This window comes from Somniosus microcephalus, chromosome 3 (genome assembly GCF_052327205.1).
Source record: "Somniosus microcephalus isolate GS21.2 chromosome 3, FLI_Smic_1.0, whole genome shotgun sequence".
NCBI lineage: Eukaryota > Metazoa > Chordata > Chondrichthyes > Squaliformes > Somniosidae > Somniosus > Somniosus microcephalus.
The window spans coordinates 37,208,345-37,230,609 of NC_140989.1; the positions used below are offsets into that span (position 1 = coordinate 37,208,345).

General features: G+C 48.1%; 1 protein-coding gene across 1 annotated transcript in view; it reads right to left on the reverse strand.

Moving 5' to 3' along the window:
* Positions 1–22,265, reverse strand: part of ltbp1 (latent transforming growth factor beta binding protein 1) — a 580,062-nt gene that overhangs the window by 11,786 nt on the left and 546,011 nt on the right. Inside the window, 1 exon segment of the mRNA XM_085980097.1 lies at positions 6,910–7,071. Within this exon segment, the coding sequence (XP_085836223.1) occupies positions 6,910–7,071 (162 nt within the window).

A 22,265-nucleotide genomic window follows, 5' to 3' on the forward strand; every position in this document is an offset into this window, starting at 1 on the left:
TCAAAAGGGGCAAAAATTGGGTATCGCCCATTTTGGGGCGATAATTATCACCGCCGACTGCAAAATTCGCCTCTATTGCCCCTGGTGGTGATTTGAGCATTAAATCAGGCATGACACACCTCTCTTGAGGCGCTAACGTCAGGGAGCGAGGCGCTACCTCAGAACGCTACCGAAGCTCAGGCGATGTCGGTTACCATGGAAGTCAGACAGACTGGCGCCGTCCAGTTCTTAAAGGGGAGGGGCCATCTTGCTGGCCAGCCACTCCCTGCTCATTGCAGCCTTGAATCTTGGCCTGGAGAGACCTCAAAAGCAATTGTGTTGGAAGCACCAATGGATAGGCCCAGGGAAAGAGCTCGGCGCTTAGGAACCTCAAAAGTGGTGCTGAGGGCCAAAACTCCTTAGGACAGCGTTAAATCTTTCCAGACGTCTCTCTCCCTCTCAACTTGCATGTGCCAAAAATTTTGCCGACATGAAAAGGCAGGAAGCGCCTGCCTTTAAATAGCGCTCCCCCAGCCCCTTCCCGACTTGAAAACGTTCCCCTCTACCTGTCGTTCCTAGCGGCAGGCGCTAAGGCAGGGGGCGCAACTCAATATCCGGTCCAGGGCGCTACCGGGGCGTTGCACGCTCGACTGACGTCACAATCTGCGGGCGCAGGAGATCGTGGCGGTAGTGTTTAGCACCGCCGCAAAACTACTGGTCAATTTCGCGAGCGGCGCTAAAATTGCCGCACTCAGGTGCTAAGTTCCTAGAGCCCCGTTAGCGCCCCCTGGAGGCACTAACGGGAGGCGCTAACCAACTGAATTTTTCCCCCAATGTCTTCAGGAAAGGAGGAAATCAGTGAGGGGAGAAAGAACAAATGTCAAAAATAACATAAACCATACTTCTTATCTTCTTCTCTTCTTCTTAGGCAGTCCCTCGGAACCGAGGATGACTTGCTTCCACATTAAAAATGAGTTCTCAGGTGACTGATGAGTCCAATGCGGGACCTACAGTCTCTGTCACAGGAGGGGCAGACGGTGGTTGAAGGGGCGGGTGGGTGGGGTGCTTGGGTTGATGTGCGCTCCTTCCGCTGTTTGCGCTTGGCTTCCGCTTGCTCCCGGCAAAGAGACTCGAGGTGTTCGGCGCCTTCCCGGATGCTTCTCCTCCACTTTGTGCGGTCTTGGGCCAGGGATTCCCAGGTGTCGGTGGGGATGTTGCATTTTTTCAAGGAGGCTTTGAGGGTGTCCTTGAAGCGTTTCCTCTGCCCACCTGGGGCTCTCTTGCCGTGTCGGAGCTCCGAGTAGAGCGCTTGTTTTGGGAGTCTCGTATCAGGCATGCAGACGATGTGACCTGTCCATCGGAGCTGATCGAGCGTGGTCAAAGCATCGATGCTGGGGATGTTGACCTGAGCAAGAACACTGACGTTGGTTCGCCTATCCTGCCAATGGATTTGCAGGATCTTGCGGAGGCAGCGTTGGTGGTACCTCTCCAGTGCTTTGAGGTGCCTGCTGTACATGGTCCATGTCTCTGAGGCATACAGCAGGGCGGGTATCACTGCTGCTCTGTAGACCATGAGCTTGGTGCCGGGTTTGAGGTCCTGGTCTTCAAACACTATGTTCCTCAGGCGACCGAAGGCTGCACTGGCACACTGAAGGCGGCGTTGGACTTCGTCATCGACGTCTGCCCTTGTTGACATACTTCTTATAATGGAGTTAAATATAACGGCATCATCAGGGCCAGAGCAGAGATGTGTTTTGGTGAGGGCGGTCGGGGTGGAGAGGGTGACAATCAAATTTGTGTGGGGGTGCGAGTTGGAGAGAGAAAGAGATCATTTTTGGAGGAGTGGGAAAGAGGGGAAGAAACGAGTATCTCAGATTCTCTCCCTCACCTGGGGAGGACAGGAAGCGGTGCTGACGGATGTTCTTAAATACGGATAAAAATTAACCTTTAGTTTAATTATAAAGTCTGTGCATGAAATGTATTTTTCCGTTAATTAAACTTCGACTAAATGATGGTGCTTCGTGTTGTCTAGTCGAGTTTCACCTCGGAGCGGAGTTCACTGACAAGGCACGTGTGGATCTTCGGAAAGTGAGAATCCGACCTGCATGTGGCCACCAGATGGCAACAGTTGTCTGTGGCTTCGATAAGAATGTTTTCCCTTGGCCGCCCCCAGATTAATATTTTTCTTAAATCACAAAATGAATTGAAATCATACATGCAATATCTCATCTGGCCGCACGTCAAGCCCAGCATTAATAAGCAGTCCGGCGTTCTATAGGATATGTTTAGATGTCGCTGCTTGGCATGGAAACAGATTATAAATCATGAGTTATTATAAACCAGGTTAACGGCCTGCCTTCTCTGGTCGGAGCCTGGACGAGGTGGTGAGCCGGCTTAAAAGCTGAGGGGGCAGTTGCCTGGACTGCCGGTCTCAGGTATGCTATACAGTGGACAACACTGACCTTCACCTGCACAGTGCAAGCAGAAGGAAGGGACTTAAAACAGCAAGTGCCAGAGATGCCCAGAAAGGCCCCTCACTTCAGCATTCGAAAGAGAAAGGACAGGTTAATGTTTCAGGCGAGGCTTTTCACTCGTGTTGGGGTTACCTCTCCGCCGCCACACCCCCCAACCCTGAAACATTATTAACTTATTCTCTCTTTCAGACGCTGACTGACCTACTGTCTATTGCCACTATTTTCTGTTATTCATCAGATTTCTACCATTTACAGCTTTTTACTTTCCCACATAGAAACACAGAAGATAGGAGCAGGAGTAGGCCATTCGGCCCCTCGAGCCTGCTCTGCCATTCAATGAGATCATGGCTGATCATCCAAATTCAGTACCCTGTCCCTGCCTTCTCCCCATACCCCTTGATCCCTTTAGCCTTAAGAAATATATCCAACTCTTTCCTGAATATATTTAATGAATTGGCCTCCACCGCCCTGTGGTAGAGAATTCCACAGGTTCACCACTCTCTGGGTGAAGAAATTCCTCCTAATTTCTGTCCTAAATGGCTTACCCCTTATCCTTAGACTATGACCCCGGGTTCTGGACTCCCCGGCCATCGGGAACATCCTTCCTGCATCTAGTCTGTCCAGGCCTGACAGAATTTTATAGGTTTCGGTGAGATCCCCTCTCAATCTTCTAAACTCCAGTGAGTATAAGCCCAATTGACACAATCTCTCCTCATCTACTAAAAGAGGGAGATCTTTTTTCTTTAAGAAATTTTTTTATCAGAGGTCATTAATCTATAATCATGCTTTTTTTTAAAAAAAAACAAAAGACTAGAACCATAGGGCGAATGTTATGGTCTTGGTGTCGAGGCTGTGGGATCGCACTCTGCAAGATTTGTGCCCACACAAGTTGGAAACAGCCTACCTTCTGGCATCTTCCAAGGTCAGCACATATTTAATATTTATGGGGAGCTCCCGGCAAGGATTGGGTCTCTCATTGGGAACTCGCTAAGCGACAAGGGCAGGGACCGGAAGAATATCTCGGCCCGTCAGCTGCCCTTAGAGGGTGGCGGCTGGGTTTTAAAGGGATGGTATGTTGGCCTTCGTAGCGAGAGGGTTTGAGTACAGGAACAAGGATATCTTGCTGCAGTTGTACAGGGCCTTGGTGAGACCACACCTTGAGTATTGTGTGCAGTTTTGGTCGCCTTATCTGAGGATGGATGTTCTTGCCATGGAAGGGGTTCAGCGAAGGTTCACCAGACTGATACCTGGGACGGCAGGAATGACGTATGAGGAGAGATTGGGTCGATTGGGCTTGTACTCGCTGGAGTTTAGCAGAATGAGAGAGGATCTCATTGAAACTTATAAAATTCTAACAGGACTAGACAGACTAGATGCAGGAAGGATGTTCCCGATGGTCAGGGAGTCCAGAACCAGGGGTCACAGTCTAAGGATAAGGGGTAGGCCATTTAGGACAGAAATGAGGAGAAATTTCTTCACCCAGAGCGTGGTGAACCTGTGGAATTCTCTACCACAGAAGGCAGTAGAGGTCAATACATTAAATATATTCAAGAAGGAGTTGGATATATTTCTTAAGGCTAAAGGGATCAAGGGGTATGGGGAGAAAGCAGGGACCGGGGTACTGAATTTGGATGATCAGTCATGATCTCATTGAATGGCGGAGCAGGCTCGAGGGGCCGAATGGCCTACTCCTGCTCCTATCTTCTATGTTTTCTATGTCTATGCGAATCCTTAGGACCGAGTGGTTTCATGTGGGGAATAGATTTGTTGGCAGGCTTTCTTAAGATTGTATGGGGAACGAAAATTGCTCGGCCATCTCTCCAAAGGTTGTATGAAGCGCCTGGCAAAATATAGCGGGCGACAAAAGCCAACGTAGAGGCAGGAAACAATCTGTGGGGCAAGTGGCCCAGCACCAAAGCACCACCACCCCCCCCGCCTCTCTGGCATGGCGAGCAAAGTGGAGATGCTGCTGCCTAAGGTGGGTGTGAGGAGTGTTTCCCCTGTTTGGCGCTACACGTCACCCTGCCCACAAGACAGCAGTGCAGGAGGTGGCGGCCTGGGTCAGTACTGTATATAGTATCCACAGGACCTCAGTACAGATACGGAAGATGGCAACACACCATCAGAAGGCTGCCAAGACACGGTTGTCACATGGTGGTGGGGTGGTAGGGCTGCCAGCTCTGGTTGGACATATTCCCAGAGTTTTCATCACATGATCTCTGGCCTCCAACTGCCCCCGCCATTGGTCGCCCAACACGTCAATCACTGCAGCGCCCCACCCTCTCACACCGATTGGAAAGCGAACAGACTCTTAACTACCCGACTGGGTGATGCTTGACTGTCAGTCAAACAGCATTTTTTAAGCCCGTCTCCAATAATTTTATAACTAATAAATGAAAATGTTCAAAGAAAATGAAGAAAATCACGCATTTTCTTTTAAAGTCCGTATGATTTTTCTCCCGGGTTGCTTGTGGCAGAGTCCTGGAGATTAGTCTTTAATTCCTGGAGTCCCCAGGGCAATCCTGCAGGGTTGGTGACCCTACATGGGGGCGGAGCGAGAGGGGAGGAAAGAAAAATTCTCCCAGTTGCTCAGATTTGGCCCAATTATCTCCTTTATATGTCCATAAGTGACAATGAATGAACAAGAGAATCATACGTGTCACTTGAGTTATTTCCCCCTCACAGATAACAGAGTTTCCATTCTAAGGAAAGTCATTATACACCAAATGCAATACATTTTCCAGTGTCTAACATGCCTTATGCGTCACTAATCACTATCGCCCTATGCGGACAGATCTGACCGTCTTGTTGTAACAGGCTGCTGTAGGATTCAAGCTTTGTATCTGGGAGCTTATGTAAAACCGTAGACACTTTCGGCACAGGAGGCCATTTGGTGTGATGGCTCTTTGCTGGAGCAATGCAAATGAATCCCACTGTCCCACTGTCTCCTCATTGACCCGCATCTTCCTCTGTTTCAAATGTTTATCCACTCTTCCCTGAAAAGACGTAATGGGCTCCGCCTCAACTACTCCAGCGTTCCAAGCTCCAACAACCCTCTGTGTAAAGGGGTTTCTCCTAACCTCCCTCTCTTAGTGATTGTTTTACATCGATGACCTCCCGTCATTGATTCCCTGACCAGAAGTAATAGGGAGCTATTTGTTCGCCGAGTGGTAAGTGGACGTGAGGTAGGGGTGACGGGAGTGGTAACTAACCGGAGGAATTGATGTGGGGGGGAGACCCGCCATTAGCATGCTCAAGGCAAGCAGCCAGCGTGCAACATCTCGCCGATTAGGAGGGGGAAATCGTCCTCAGCTGCAGGCTCTTAACGGTCTGCAACAGCTTTAAGAGGTCTTACTTTTCTTTGTGAAGGACTGAGAGGAGCAGCACTGTGGAACAGCTGGCTACTAGGGGGAACGGTAGCAGAGTGGTTATGTTACTGGACTAGTAATCCAGAGGTCTGGATTAATGATCTGGCAGACATGAGTTCAAATCTCGCCACGGGATTTAAATTCAGTTAATTAAATAAATGTGGAATAAAAAGCTAGGTGACCATGAAACTACCGGATTGTCGTAAAAACCCATCTGGTTCACTAATGTCATTTAGGGAAGGAAATCTATCGTCCTTATCTGGTCAGTGTGACTCCAGACCCACAGCAATGTGGCTGACTCTGAACTGCCCTCTGAAAAGGCCGAGCAAGCTACTCAGTTGTATAAGGCAGCTCACCACCACCTTCTCAAGGGTAATTAGGGATGGCCTTGCCAGCGATGCCCAAATCCCGTGAATGAATTAGAAAAAACATGAGTTTCAGCAGGGCCCTGAGGCGGAGATGCTGCTGGAGTGAGCTAACATCACAACGAAGGTCCTCTACTCCACAAATGGTAGATGGGTACCATGGCACACTGGAGAACGGGCAAGCGCGAGAGGTGGGACAAAACGTCATCTGAACCTGACTGCAGTGCCGCAACAAGTTTAATGATCTCACCAGGAGTGCCAAGGTAAGACTGTCCTTCTCATCTCTCGCACTTTCTGCAAAGCCGGCCAAAGACCCTACCTTAGTGTATCAATCCTTCCCTTCCTTACTCGCTATGGCTGCCCATTGGTCAGCAGGGTAAACTCCACTGCACCTACTTTCTGCTTACACTCAAATCCCTCAAAATCTGCTACTGCCCTTCCTTAATAGAAATTCTACATTTAACAGCATGTCCTGTACAGCTCATCACATGTATGCCACTCTTCATTTACACAGTAATGATTTACAATCGTGGAATCATACAACACATTTGGCCCATCCTTCCTGTGCCGGCTCTCCGACAGAGCTGTCCACTTAATCCCTGCCCTTACTTTCAGACCCTTTTAAGTTTTTCTAAATGTAATTTAGGCATTTGTTGCCTTGTCTTTTTTTAAAAAACACACAAAATAAATGAAGTATTTCAGTGCGAGGAGAGTTCAACTTACAGGGTCCGTCTACAAAGAACGGCAGGTGTTCACGAAGCGACTGCTGTGAATCGTACTCGGGCGCTGAGACTGAATAGTCGGGCTGGTAGGCCGTCAATCCATCCTGGCCATATTCTTGCCGTCTCCCAATAACGGGAAGGTTACAAAGTCGCGCATAGTCATCTGCGGTTAAAGAAAATTAAGAACAAAAATGATGTCAGAATGAAATAGAGTTGATGTAACATAATTTTGCATGTCTGCTTATTTGTTCACCTGCAAACAGACAATATATCGCCGTTCCTTCATCGTCGCTGGGCCAAAATCTTGGAACTCCCGACCTAACAGCACTGTGCGAGTGCCTTCATTCACCACACGGACTGCAGCGGTTCAAGAGGGCGGCTCACCACCACCTTCTCAAGGGCAACTAGGGATGGGCAATAAATGCTGGCCTTGCCAGCGACGCCCACACCCCGTGAATGAATTTTAAAAAAAGACTGTGAAACCAGGATAAAGATAAACATGTTGAGAGGGTCTCCAAAGTTTGCACAGAGTCATAATTGTCGCACGTTTAATTTAGCCTTGGTGTGTTTCGTTTGAGACACTCATTTGAAGAATTTAAAACCAAACTGCGAACGCGCCTTCCCCATCCCTGCCTTCCCTTCCCTTCTCCGAGCAGCAGCGACACGAGGCACATCCGGTGCCACTAATCAGTTAATTTCAGATCAACCGCAAACTTGAAACGATCCCTTCTTTTTACCAGCTGCATCCCATTCCCCTTCCTCCCCGCGATGCCTTGGGCAGTGTAGCTTTAGATGTGGTTCTTGCAGTGGGGAAAGGGGAGAGGCAAAGGTGACTGCATTCAAGTGTAACCGTGCCAAAAAAAATTACCCGTCCAAAGTCAGCAACTGTGAGAGTGTTATTGTGCACCTATAAATATTGCACAGCTTTTCAAGGAATTGTCTACAGGAATTTCTGACTTATAAGCCAAAAATTCCTGTACACAAAAGAAAGAACTAGCATTTATAAAGCGTCATTCGTAGCCTCATAATGTCCCAAGTATTTTGCGGACAATGAATTGCTCTTGAAGTGGAATTGCTGTTATTTTGTACACAAACATGGCAGCCAATTTGCGCCCAGCTAGGTCCCAGAAACAGCAGTAACGACCCAATAATCTGGGTTTTTTTGGTGGTGGTTGAGAAATAAATGTTGGCCGGGACACTTTTCCTTGCTTTTCTTCAAACAGTGCTACTGCATCTCTTGTGTACACTTGAGAAAGCAGATGGGGTCTTGGTTTAACCTCTCATCCGAAAGAAAGTACGCCCAACAATGCAGCACTCCCTCAGTGTTGCACTGAAGTGTCAGCCTAGATTATGTGGTTAGGCCCTGGCCCGGGCTAGCTCTGAGCCACCGAGGCTGCCACTGGAAACAGGGAGGTGGTGACAGGAAGCAACGATCGAAATTAGTGGCGGCCGTAGAGGTCGACAATCATTTTCCCAAATAGTGAATTTAAAAGAAAAAGTTAAGCGTCCACAGCTGGCATCATTTTCAAATTGGCTGCTGTGTACGGACAGGAATTTGTTGGGGTTTAAGCCAAAATACCATCCAAGAGAGTCCCAATGTTAGTAGTGCTTAAAAAAAAAATCAAAGTTACAAGGGATTTTTTTTGATTTCCACACATTTTTTAAATACACGACAGTGCAAAGGAAATAAATCCCACAGATGAAATAATATAATTATTGAAATATCTTGGGTTAACTGTACCTACAAATATTAACTCAACTCGCTCACCTCTGAGTCGCCAAGACTCATCAACGCACTGACTAGCAGGCAAGACTTTCTTCCTATTTCTGTTGTATTAGTGTCACCTCAGCAAGCCTCCACTCCCAACTGGAGGGAAGGTCGGGGCAGAGAATGGGTTTTATAGCCCTAGCTCCAGCCCACCCTCCCTGCTGGCAGTGCAACATTGCTGAGTTTATCCCATTCAGTGGTGCTGCCACACCGGCACGCTGTGCTAATGGGATTTGGTAGTCCGCAAACATAGCGGCTAACCTTAATGCTCGCCCGCTTTAACTGAGAGTACAGGATTTTCATACTGCACCAGTCAGGAGGGGTGGGCGGGACCAGTGAGATCCCTCTAATGTGGTACATCAAGCAGCAGAAATCGTACTTTCCGACGTCCATGGTCTTAGGTCATCTGATGTATACAATAGGAAACAGGAACAGGAATAGGCCATTCAGCCCCTCGAGCCTGCTCCGCCATTCAATGAGATCATGGCTGATCTGCGACCTAACTCCATATACCTGCCTTTGGCCCATATCCCTTAATACCTTTGGTTAACAAAAAATCTCAGATTTAAAATTAACAATTGATCTAGCATCAAATACCATCTGTGGAAGTGAGTTCCAAACTTCTACCACCCTTTGTGTGTAGAAGTGTTTCCTAACTTCACTCCTGAAAGATCTGGCTCTAATTTTTAGGTTATGTACTAGCATTCTGATTTATTTTTAAGCTGAGGAACACGTTTTTTTCTAAAATTTGCCTGGTGACTTGCGACTCAATAAACATTCTGCGATAGTCTCTGTACCATTTTCAAGAGAACAAAAACGCTTGGGGGGGGCGGGGGGAGGCCAGTGATTCTCAGAACCAATTTGCAAGACAAATGTAAGCAATTAAGCAGGTGTACAGAATAGAATGAAAAAAGGCAGGAACAGAACAAAGAACCTGCTTAAAAGAAGAAAGAGAAATTAGAAAATGGGAAGAGAAAGGTCACACATATGATGAATAAATAAATCTGATTTTTTGTTTCCCCCAACACAAAGTAGGCAAGAAGAGATTGAAGGTTTAACTCAAAGCTCCTAGTTATTCATACACTACCATATTCATGGAGCTAATAGCATCAATAGATTATATAAACCACTAGGTACTGGCTGGTACTGCAGGATGCGGTTTCTGCGCTAATCTCATAATCACGAGTTAGTCTCTTGATATTATACTTTGTTACGAATAATAGATCACTGACCTTCTCCCACCTTCTTATTCATTGATAGTTATGGTGTTCTCCCCAAGCTTGTTACCTATCCTGGTGGTGTTAAATCTAATTCAATGAATCTCACCAACCCCAGTTCCGTTCTAATACCCTATTTTTAATTTTTTTTTATTCGTATGTGGGATCTGGGCGTCGCTGGCAAGGCCAGCATTTATTGCCCATCCCTATAAATGCCCTCGAGAAGGTGGTGGTGAGCCGCCTTCTAGAACCGCTGCAGTCCGTGTGGTGAAGGTACTCCCACAGTGCTACTTGGAGGGGAACTTGGAGGTGGTGGTGATCCCATGCGCCTGCTGCCCTTGTCCTTCTAGGTGGAAGAGGTCGCGGGTTTGGGAGGTGCTGCCGAAGAAGCCTTGGCGAGTTGCTGCAGTGCATCTTGTAGATGGTACACACTGCAGTCACGGTACGCCGGTGGTGGAGGGAGTGAATGTTTAAGGTGGTGGATGGGGTGCCAATCAAGCGGGCTGCGTTGTCCTGGATGGTGTTGAGCTTCTTGGGTGTTGTTGGAGCTGCACTCATCCAGGCAAGTGGAGAGTATTCCATCACACTCCTTACTTGTGCCTTGTAGATGGTGGAAAGGCTTTGGGGAGTCAGGAGGTGAGACACTCACCGCAGAATACCCAGCCTCTGACCTGCTCTTATTGCCACAGTATTTATGTGGCTACAAGAGCACTATTGAAGAGAACACTGGAAACACTCAGCATGTCAGGCAGCATCCGTGGAGAACCGAATGAAAGTTCTGGCGAAAGGTCATCGACCTGAATGGTCAACTTGATCCTCTCTCCACAGATGCTGCCTGACCTGCTGCGTGTTTCCAGCATTTCCTGTCTTCTTTTTGTTTCAGATCGCCGGCATCTTGTAGTATTATAATTTTTTGTTTGTTTACTAGTTGAAGAGGCTCTGCAGTGTCCTGAGGCTGCTCATAACACCCAGAACAATCGTTTCAAACAGGAAAAGGCCCTTAAGCCCAACAAGTCCGTCCCTTTTCCTCGCCTACTCCCCTTAGCTATCAATACCTTCTCCCGACACAAACGCATCCAATCGTCTCTTGAACCAATTTAGAAGCTGTCTATTTTAACGGTCCTCCCCAGTAACCTATTCCGCTGTCTATTAGTCTTTGGGCAAAAAAGTTCATCCTGCTTTACCTGTCACCCCTAATATAAAAAAAAATGTTTTCTTGACAATTTTCACCCCTCCCCTTCTCTCAAAGGTATTGACCCCTTGCTGGGGTGCCTTGCTCCAGTGGTTATTATTCATGTGCGAGTATTGGCACTGGGTTTGATCAGGATATTCAATCCCAGGAGGGCATCACAGAGCCCAAGATCCATGACGCAAGAAAACTACTAGGCACTTGGTCTAAGCGTTAAACAAAGCTTTAATCAACTGTTTTACAACATGGAGGTCTAGTTGTGTCCTTCACTAGTTCCTGTTAAGAATGTCCTGCGCAAGCTGGGCCCATGGACAGCGCCACCCATAGGCCGCTCAGTATTATTTCATAAGTCTTTCTTTCATGAATGACTGATTCATGTCAGTCCACATGCGTGCATTCCCAGCAGAGGTCGGCGGGTAGAAGCGACAGGGCAGAAATTGGTATGTAATTTGGGTGTAAAATGGGTGCAAAGCAAACCAATTTAGCAGTGGGATGGCCTGCGTCCATTCTGCACAGGTGTCGATCCCACTGACAAACTCATGGGGTCTATTCTTCAGGCATCCCACTAGGATGCCTATAACAGGTGTTAGAAACATAGAAGATAGGAGCAGGAGTAGGCCATTCGGCCCTTCAAGCCTGCTCTGCCATTCAACGAGATCATGGCTGATCATCCAAACCCTAGCACCCGGTCCCTACACCGACAGCCATCCCACACAAGCCCTATCCCCGTAACCCCACGTATTTAATCCCCCCTAACACTAAGGGCCAATCTTTATCATGGCCAATCAACCTAACCCGCACATCTTTGGACTGTGGGAGGAAACCGGAGCACCCGGAGGAAACCCACGCAAACACGGGGAGAATGTGCAAACTCCACACAGTCACCCGAGGCCGGATTTGAACCCGGGGCCCTGGCACTGTGAGGCAACAGTGCTAACCACTATGCCACCGTGCTGCCCTTGAATATGTAAATTAGGAGCCTAACGCCTGTCAAAGGGCAACTTGATCAACTCATGAGTGGGGAGGGCATCAGGCCTGCTCAGGCCTTCAATCAAAGGTAAGTTTTTTAAATATTTGTTTCTACAAATACACCTTCCTATGGAGCCAGGAATAGCATGAATACTCCCCGACTCCAGAGGAGTGGCGATCACCCTCCCTCCTTCCACCCACCCCCCCTGCCCTCCCCCAGGCTGCTCCAAACACCCCCCCCTTCTTGGGACTTAACATGAGGGTTGCTGCTGGCGAGGCAGGCAGCGCAAAGTAGACGTCGCTCTGTGGGGGGCCCGAGGACCAATTTCTATAGATTTCTCTCTGGCTTCGGGGGGGCGCTGCCTCCGCGGGTTTCTTGTAGGTGACTGGCTAAGCAGTGCGCCAATGGATATTTGCCCATTTTATAATGTACTTCAATTCATCAGTGCCCAAGAACGCACTGCACCAGCAACACAAGTGCAGTATCGAGTTCAGCGTCAAGTCTTTTTAAGGCGAAGGGAAATCTCTCATTCATTGAACTTCAGCCGTTAGCTTCCCATTGACTGTGAGGGAAGACTTTGCTTAGCCTTAATCTTCCTAAACAGAATGATCACTAGAGGGCAGTTGGAGCACACAATATGAAATTTGTACAATCGTGCCAACTTTCAGAAACATTTTCCATTGTGGGGTACCCCCAGTCAGAGAGCAATGTCCAGGATGCAGGACAATTACACAACCAATACCTTGTCACAGAATGGTTACAGCACAGAAGGAGGCCATTCGGCCCGTCGAGCCCGTGCTGGCTCTCTGCAAGAGCACTTCAGCTAGTCCCACTCCCTCGCCCTCTCCCCGTAGCCCTGCAATTTTTTTTCCTTCAGGTACTTATCCAACTCCCTTTTGAAAGCCACGATTGAATCTGCCTCCACCACCCTTTCAGGCAATGCATTCCAGATCCTAACCACTCGCTGCGTAAAAAAGCTTTTCTTCATGTCGCCTTTGGTTCTTTTGCCAATCATCTTAAATGTGTCCTCTGGTTCTCGACCCTTCCGCCAATGGGAACAGTTTCTCTCTATCTACTCTGTCTAGACCATTCATGATTTTGAACACCTCTATACAACCTCCTCTCAACCTTCTCTGCTCCAGGGAGAACAACCCCAGCTTCTCCAGTCTATCCGCGTAACTGAAGTCCCTCATCCCTGGAACCATTCTCGTAAATCTTTTCTGCACCCTCTCTGAGGCCTTCACATCCTTCCTAAAGTGCGGTGCCCAGAATTGGACACAGTACTCCAGTTGAGGCCGAGAAACACACTTCTTTGAGTGAGCTTTTGGTCACCCTTTTTCCCCCCCAATTTATTCCCGGAATTTGGCAAAGCCGGCATTTTTTGCCCATTGCTATGTGCCCTGAGAAGGTGGTGGTGGTGTACCTCCTTGAACCGCTGCCGTCTGTTATTCTTTGTAAGGGTTTGCTACAACTGAGTGACTCGCTAGGCTACTTCAGAGGGTAGTTAAGAGTCGGCCAAGTTTGTGTCGGGACTGGAATCACAACAATCCGATAGATTCATTGTCACTTTTTTACCGATACCAGATTATTTTTTTATTTCCAGATTTTTTAAAACCTGAATTCAATTCTCAACTGATCAAAGGTGGGATTTGAACTCACATTCTCGGGATTATTAATTCAAGCCTTATTGCATTTCCTTCTTTGGGTTGGCAAGCATTCCCCCCCCCCACCCGCCCCACCACGTCAGTGAATCGCCTCAGGATATTTTTCCGATGTTAAAGGCACTATGTAATTGCTCGTTGTTGTTGAGGTATAACTAAAATAGGCGCACCTCAAAGCAGGCACCTCAAAGCACTGGAGAGTTACCACCAACGCTGCCTCCGCAAGATCCTGCAAATCCATTGGCAGGATAGGCGCACCAACGTCAGTGTTCTTGCTCAGGCCAACATCCCCAGCATCGAAGCTTTGACCACGCTCAATCAGCTCCGATGGACGGGTCACATTGTCCGCATGCCCGATACGAGACTCCCAAAACAAGCGCTCTACTCGGAGCTCCGGCACGGCAAGAGAGCCCCAGGTGGGCAGAGGAAACGCTTCAAGGACACCCTCAAAGCCTCCTTGAAAAAGTGTAACATCCCCACCGACACCTGGGAATCCCTGGCCCAAGACCGCACAAAGCGGAGGAGAAGCATCCGGGATGGCGCCGAACACCTCGAGTCTCTTCGCCGGGAGCAAGCGGAAGCCAAGCGCAGGCAGCGCAAGGAGCGCACGTCAACCCAAGCACCCCACCCACCCATCCCTTCAACCACCGTCTGCCCCACCTGTGACAGAGACTGTAGGTCCTGCATTGGACTCATCAGTCACCTGCGAGCTCATTTTTAATGTGGAAGCAAGTCATCCTCGGTTCTGAGGGACTGCCTAAGAAGAAGAAGAAGACAGCTAAAATAAAATACAGGGTTAAACATCTGCCTCTGTCGTTCACACCTCAAGAATGCTAGATGCCGTGAATGTTATTGGTGTCCAGCGTTGCAATGGGCGGAGGAGGGCGGTTTTAAATTTTAAATCTTCCGAATCAAGCGGGATCGACTGCAGAGCAATCTTGCTGCTCCCTCTCTGCCTCCCCCAGAGGCTGCTGGACACATGATGCTGCAGCCCTCCAAAGCCTCCTGCAGCAGTCCTTCTCCTTACCTTCTCCCCCCACCCGCACCCCCCCCCACCCCCGCCTTGAACCTGAGGCAACAGAAAATATAGACCTGAGATGAGGAAACGAAATAAGACGTGGAGAGAAGAAGCAAAGGCCGAGGGGGGAACAGGAGGTAACAATTACAAGCTTGGATAAAAGATATTCCAATATACAGATGACCGAACAGACCAAAAGCAGGAAATAATTTAAATGCCTCCATTCTTGTTGTGTTCCTACTTGTCAGCATACAGGAGAAAGGGGCTAAAATACACGGAAAGTGCATTAAAAACAAGTCTGATCACGACGAGAGTGTTGTAATATACAAGAACCAATCTAGAGTTTGCAATATAATACTTTAAGTAATGAGTCCAATTCAAGTGTTTCACTTGCTCAGGCATTCCATTAATTGTGGTGGCTGCCAATGTGATTTTCTGTTTTCTAAGTTTCTGCAGAAACATCATGAAACAATTCGAGAAAGGAATCTTTAGCAGTGAAAGACCATATTAGGGCCAATCCATGTCTGCCACTTAAGGCGCCACATTTATTATGATATGATGAAATCTTTAAGAACTCTGAAACAAGTTTGCCATCTATGGAGGAGCAGACAACATCAAGAGTCTGAACGCGTTCTGCCAAGGCAGATTGCTCGCCCACTGCTGCCAGAATGTTTGGAAGATAATTTTTCTTTCCTGTCTGGTTTTTCTCGGATATCAAGCAAACTCTGAAATATGGACCAGACAGAGCAGGTAGGCAATGAGCCACAGCACAATTCCTCGGTACACACACATTATTGGAATATTTTTGGGGTCGGCTAACAGGGCTAAAATTACTTAACCACCTCCGTTTTTCTTTTTTTGGATCCATTTAGGCCTCAAAGTCTGAATATCAGCTTAGGCTTAATTCATTCACATGCAATTCCTTCATCTTCCATTGTAAAATAAGTGAGTTAAATGGCTCCGTTGAACTTGTAGATGCAGGCATGGCATATGCGTTCAGTGTTTGAACACTAATACTCGCACACCAGGGTTTCAAGGCCGTCCGCCTTGCTCAGTCGTTCCTTATTTTGAATAATGAAAGCAAACTGGCCGAGGAGCACCCTCAGCTGCTGACCAAAGGCGTTTGAAGCTTGGCGGAGGAGACCCAGACATCCTGATGGCAACAGGATATCGTTACTGGACTCAGTGATGGCAGTGGCGGGAGCGCATTGTGAGGGGAAGTCACAAAAAAGATATAAACACACGCGGAGCGAACATTAAACTGAAACGTTGCAATCCTTAAAATGGATTGAACAACAATAATGTACTTCCTGCAAACTTTCTTGCCAAATGGCATCCAGCGTGGAAAATAGATGGACGCACTCTCTGCTCCTAGCCTTTAATTATTCAGTTTATCCTCAATTTGGCAAGGCAGGCCACATCCCCGTCAGTTACTGCTGAACTATGCAAGCAATGTCTGGTCCTATCTCCTAACCCCAGTTCTTGGCACCTGCCTCCCTGGATTCAGACATCTGCATATCCAGTCACATTTGTACAACTTTGAAACAATGCATCAAGTTTAATTGCGAGCAGAGAGCGCCAAATCTTATATTATTCATGCCTTCTGAACATAAACTCATGGGATTATTGATGAGAACTGCAACCAAAACAATATAAAAATGCAGTTTGCTCTGATGAAGTGTCTAAATTTACATTAAAAAAAAAATTAGGTCTAGTTTCAATCAATAACGCGACGCAGAAATCACTTTTGTGTCAAACAAACATTGGTCTCCTCAAAAGTCTTCCCAAAAAATAAGAGATAAATCAGAAATCTGGAGATTAAAGCAGAAAATAATGGAAATATTCTGCATGTTGGTCATCATTAGAAGGATGGGTTAATGTTTTGGGCACTGTTCTGATGAATGGTTACACAAGAAATTCTTTACAATACAGATCAACCTGCTCTGACTTTCCAGCATTTTCTGTTTTTCCTAAAAAAGGAACTGTTTTCTTCAGTTTTCCAGGAAAGACTGATGGATTTCTTGTTCAAATGAGAAGGTGCTGCTAATGTTCTAAGTCATAAATTGTTGGACTCAATGCCTTATTTTTTATTAATTTCTGATGTGGCAAAAGTAAAAAAAAAATTAGAAAAGTTAACTGCATCGGTCCTGTGGTTTTAAAGACTTTGAACTTAATCCAGCCATAACAAAGCAGCTGGTAATTATTAAAGCGTTTCTAAGCCTTCACAGTCACCAAGAATGTCTCCTTTAAATGGGACAAAACAACAATCCATATCACTGGGGTGTCCATGCTATGTGCTGAGGGCCACACGCAGCCCTCAAGGCATTAGTGGTCCAGCTCACAAAGTCCCAGTGAGCCGGTGTTCTGTACTGTGTCTCCGTTTGAGGGGCTTGTATTTCTTACGGGGCTGCTTTGGCCTGTTTGAGCAGATTTAACTCTTTGATGGAAAAAGGCTGCCATCTCATTGGTAGAAAAGGGCTGCTATCTCATTGGTGGAAAGGGCTGCTATCTCATTGGTGGAAAGGGCTGCTATTTCATTGGTGGTAAGGGCTGCTCCCTCATTGGTGGAAAAGGGCTGCTCCCTCATTGGTGGAAAGAGCTGCTATCTCATTGGTGGAAAAAGGCCGCAGTAAAATGTCCCAAGGCGCTTCACAGGAGCGATTATCAAACAAAATTTGATACTGAGCCACATAAGGAGAAATTAGGACAGGTGACCAAAAGCTTGGTCAAAGAGGTAGGTTTTAAGGAGCGTCTTAAAGGAGGAGAGAGAGGTAGCGAGGCGGAGAGGTTTAGGGAGGGAATTCCAGAGCTTAGGGCCCAGGCAGCTGAAGGCACGGCCGCCAATGGTGGAACGAAGAAAATTGGGGGTGCGCAAGAGGTCAGAATTGGAGGAGCGCAGAGATCTCAGAGGGTTGTAGGGCTGGAGGAGGTTATGGGGACACAGTGGTGGATTTAATATTTGTCATGCTTCACATTAGTTTCATATGTCTTGGCTACTAATTAAAGGAAAATAACACGCTACTTGAATGGTATGCTGCTAAGTCTTCTCTTAGGCAGTCCCTCGGAACCGAGGATGACTTGCTTCCACATTAAAAATGAGTTCTCAGGTGACTGCTGAGTCCAATGCAGGACCCACAGTCTCTGTCATAGGTGGGGCAGACGGTGGTTGAAGCGGTGGGTGGGTGGGGTGCTTCGGTTGACGTGCGCTCCTTGCGCTGCCTGTGCTTGGCTTCCGCTTGCTCCCGGCGAAGAGACTCAAGGTGTTCGGCGCCTTCCCGGATGCTTCTCCTCCACTTTGTGTGGTCTTGGGCCAGGGATTCCCAGGTGTCGGTGGGGATGTTACACTTTTTCAAGGAGGCTTTGAGGGTGTCCTTGAAGTGTTTCCTCTGCCCACCTGGGGCTCTCTTGCCGTGCCGGAGCTCCGAGTAGAGCGCTTGTTTTGGGAGTCTCGTAACGGGCATGCGGACAATGTGACCCACCCATCGGAGCTGACTGAGTGTGGTCAGAGCTTCGATGCTTGTGATGTTGGCCTGAGCAAGAACACTGACGTTGGTGCGCCTATCCTGCCAATGGATTTGCAGGATCTTGCAGAGGCAGCGTTGGTGGTACCTCTCCAGTGCTTTGAGGTGCCTGCTGTACATGGTCCATGTCTCTGAGGCATACAGCAGGGCAAGTATCACTGCTACCCTGTAGACCATGAGCTTAGTGCCGGGTTTGAGGTCCTGGTCTTCAAACACTCTCTTCCTCAGGCGACCGAAGGCTGCACTGGCACACTGAAGGCGGTGTTGGACTTCGTCGTCGACGTCTGCCCTTGTTGACAGTAGGCTCCCGAGGTATGGAAAGTGGTCCACGTTGTCCAAGGCCTTGTCGTGGATTTTGATAATCGGGGGGGGGGGGGGGGGGCAGCACTGTGTGGCAGGGGCAGGTTGGTAGAGGACCTTTGTCTTACTGATGTTTAGTGTAAGGCCCATGCTCTCGTATGCTTCAGTGAAGGTGTTTACGATGGTTTGGAGTTTGACCTCCAAGTGAGCGCAGACGCAAGCATCGTCTGCATACTGTAATTCGACGACAGAGGATGGGACGACCTTGGATCTGGACTGGAGGCGACGGAGGTTGAACAGTTTCCCGTTTGTTCTGTAAATTAGCTCCACTCCAGTGGGGAGCTTACTGAGGGTGAGATGGAGCATTGCAGCAAGGAAGATTGAGAAGAGCGTTGGTGCGATGACACAGCCTTGCTTGACCCCGGTTCGTACGTGAATTGGGTCTGTGGTGGAACCGTTGGTCAGGATTGCATGTCGTCGTGAAGCAGGCGGAGGATAGTGACAAACTTTTGAGGGCAGCCGAATTTGAGGAGGACACTCCATAATCCCTCACGGTTGACAGTGTCGAAGGCCTTTGTGAGATCAAAGAAGGCCATGTACAGTGGTTGGTGCTGTTCCCTGCATTTCTCTTGTAATTGACGTGCGGTGAAGATCATGTCCATTGTGCCCCTTAGTGGGCGGAATCCGCATTGCGACTCTGGGAGGAGCTCTTCGGCCACTGGGAGAAGGCGATTGAGGAGGATTCTTGCGATGACTTTCCCTGTGGCAGATAGCAGGGAAACTCCTCTGTAATTACCGCAATCGGACTTGTCACCTTTCTTGAAGATGGTCACAATTACAGCGTCTCTGAGATCCCCAGGCATGCTCTCCTCCTTCCAGATAAGAGAAATTAGTTCATGAATTCACGCCAGTAGTGCTTCTCCGCCATGCTTTAGTGCCTCGGCGGGGATTACATCTGCTCCTGAGGCCTTGTTGTTCTTCAGTTGTCAGATGGCCTTTTCAACCTCATGCCGGGCTGGAGTTGTGCTGAGATGGTGGCGGGTAGCATGCTGTGGGATGGAGTTGAGGACACTCACATCGAAGAGAGGGTCTCGGTTGAGGAGATCTTCGAAGTGCTCCTTCCAGCGGGCACTGACTGCTTCCCTGTCCTTGATGAGTACCTCTCCGTTCTTGGCCCGCAGTGGGGAAGGGCCTTGGGTGCTTGGGCCGTAGATGGTCTTGACTGCGCTAAAGAATCCACGCACGTCGTGGTTGTCGGCTAGCTGCTGGATCTCCTGCGCTTTCTCCACCCACCATCTGTTCTTTAGGTCGCGAGTTTTTTGTTGGACCTCAGCCTTCAGGCGTCTATAGAGCTGCTTTCTTGCTCTCGAGTTCTGTTGCTGTTTCCAGATCAGGAATGCCTTGCGCTTGCGGCTTATTAGCTCCTGGATCTCCTGGTCGTTCTTGTCGAACCAGTCTTGGTGTTTCCTGGTCGAGTGACTGAGCGTCTCTTCACAGGTGTTGATTATGGAGGCCTTGAGTGCAGACCAGACGCTGTGGGAACTCTGTGTCTCTGCATCACTGGGAGTCGTCAGGTTGTTTGTGAGGCGCAGGCTGAATAGGGCTTTCTTAGCGGGGTCTTTGAGTGCTCCAGCGTTAATTTTCCTGCGGCATTGTTTCTGTTGTCGCCGCTGTTTTGGGGCTACATTGATGGAGATGACAGAGCGGATTAGGCAGTGGTCTGTCCAGCAGTCATCAGCTCCTGTCATGGCGCGGGTGACGCAGACGTCCTTGCGGTCCCTCACTCGGACAATGACGTAGTCCAGCAGATGCCAGTGCTTGGAGCGAGGGTGCTGCCATGAAGCCTTGTACTGGTCTCTCTGACGGAACAAGGTGTTGGTTATGACGAGGCCATATTCTAAGCATTTCGACAGGAGGAGGGTACCGTTGGAGTTGGCTTTCCCTACCTCCCCACTCCCTGCCGATCACACCTCTCCAGAGGTCTCCAGAGGCCCAAGTGGTTACAAAGAGAAAACATTTGGACACTTCTGCACTATTCAATACATTGATTGACTTAAGGCAGTTAATCTCATGTCCTTTCATGTAGCTCACCGACTACAATAGTGCATAGGGTGATATTTGTATCAGATAACACCCAAAATGCCTGTAAAAATGCAACACTCTCGTACAAGATGAGGGCCAAAAAAAAACCACTTCCATTCACCAAAATTCTCATCTTCACATCAGCCAGCATCCACAAATACACTTTCTCTCTCACTTTTTCCCAATTCAACCAGCACAATTCTCCTTCCCAACCACAATACTGGCTCCCACTGCTGAACTTAAATTCCCTCTTCCTGCACCTATCCTGCTGCCAGAGAGATCCTGGGTTGATGTTGTGAGGGGACGGTGCTATTCAAATATCTCAGCGCTGGATGAGCGGAATTGCAGCCGATAGGAATGAAACTGCTCGATGCATCAACTCTGGCAAAATAGTTTTGCTAGGAGAAAAATCCATGATGGACATGTCCTGTGTATAAGGCAGCCCCCAGCCCCTATTTTTAGCCCCAAAACAGAAGATACTTTTCTAGTCATTATATGCATGTATGTACAGTAGTCATTTAGAGATTATGTTTCCCCTCCCCCCACCCCCCTCAATCTCCTTTCTTCCTCCATTCCTGAAGCTGGTGACTCAAAGTGCAGTCAGTGGGTGTTGGTGGACAAGCTGACTGAGGGGAGGGTACCACAGCCCGGTCTGATTTTAACCTCACCCAACTAGCTACCCACATGCACCTTCCACCATGCAGTCGCTGGATTATGATCTGGAACAGGAAGCCTCAGTGGTTTTTCTCCTTCCTAAAATGATACCAGAACTAATCAGGAAAGATTAAGAACATAAGAAATAGGAGCAGGAGTAGGCCATTCGGCCCTTCAAGCCTGCTCCGCCATTCAATGAGATCATGGCTGATCTTCTGCCTCAACTCCATTCACCGGCCCTATCGCCATGTCCCTTGATGCCCTTACTCGTCAGAAATCTATCGACTTCTGTTTTGAATATACCCAATGACTGAGCCTCCACAGCCCTCTGCGGTAGAGAATTCCAAAGATTCACCACCCTCTGTGTGAAGAAATTTCTTCTCATCTCAGTCCTGAATGGCCTACCCTTTATCCTGAGGCTGTGGCCCCTGGTTCTAGACTCCCCAGCCAAGGGAAACATTCTCCCAGCATCCATCCTATCAAGCCCTGTAATAATTTTATATGCTTCAATGAGATCCCCTCTCATTCTTCTGAATTCAAGAGAATACAGGCCTAGTTTACTCAATCGACAGTCCCGCCATCCCAGGAATCAATCTTGTGAACCTACGTTGTACTCCCTCTATGGCAAGTATATCCTTCCTTAGATAAGGAGACCAAAATTGTACACAGTTCTCCAGGTGTGGTCTCACAAGGCCCTATATAATTGGAGTAAGACTTCTTTACTTCTGTATTCAACAGGCTGGGGCTCTTTTCTCTAGAAAAGAGAAGACTAAGGGGTGACCTGATGGATTCCTTTAAGATTACGAAAGAGTTTGATTGGGTAGATGTAGAGAAGATGTTTCCACTTGCAGGCGAGACCAGAACTAGGGGCCATAAATATAAGATAGTCACTAATAAATCCAATAGGGAATTCAGGAGAAATTTCTTTATCCAGAGAGTGGTTAGAATGTGGAACTCGCCACCACAAGGAGTAGTTG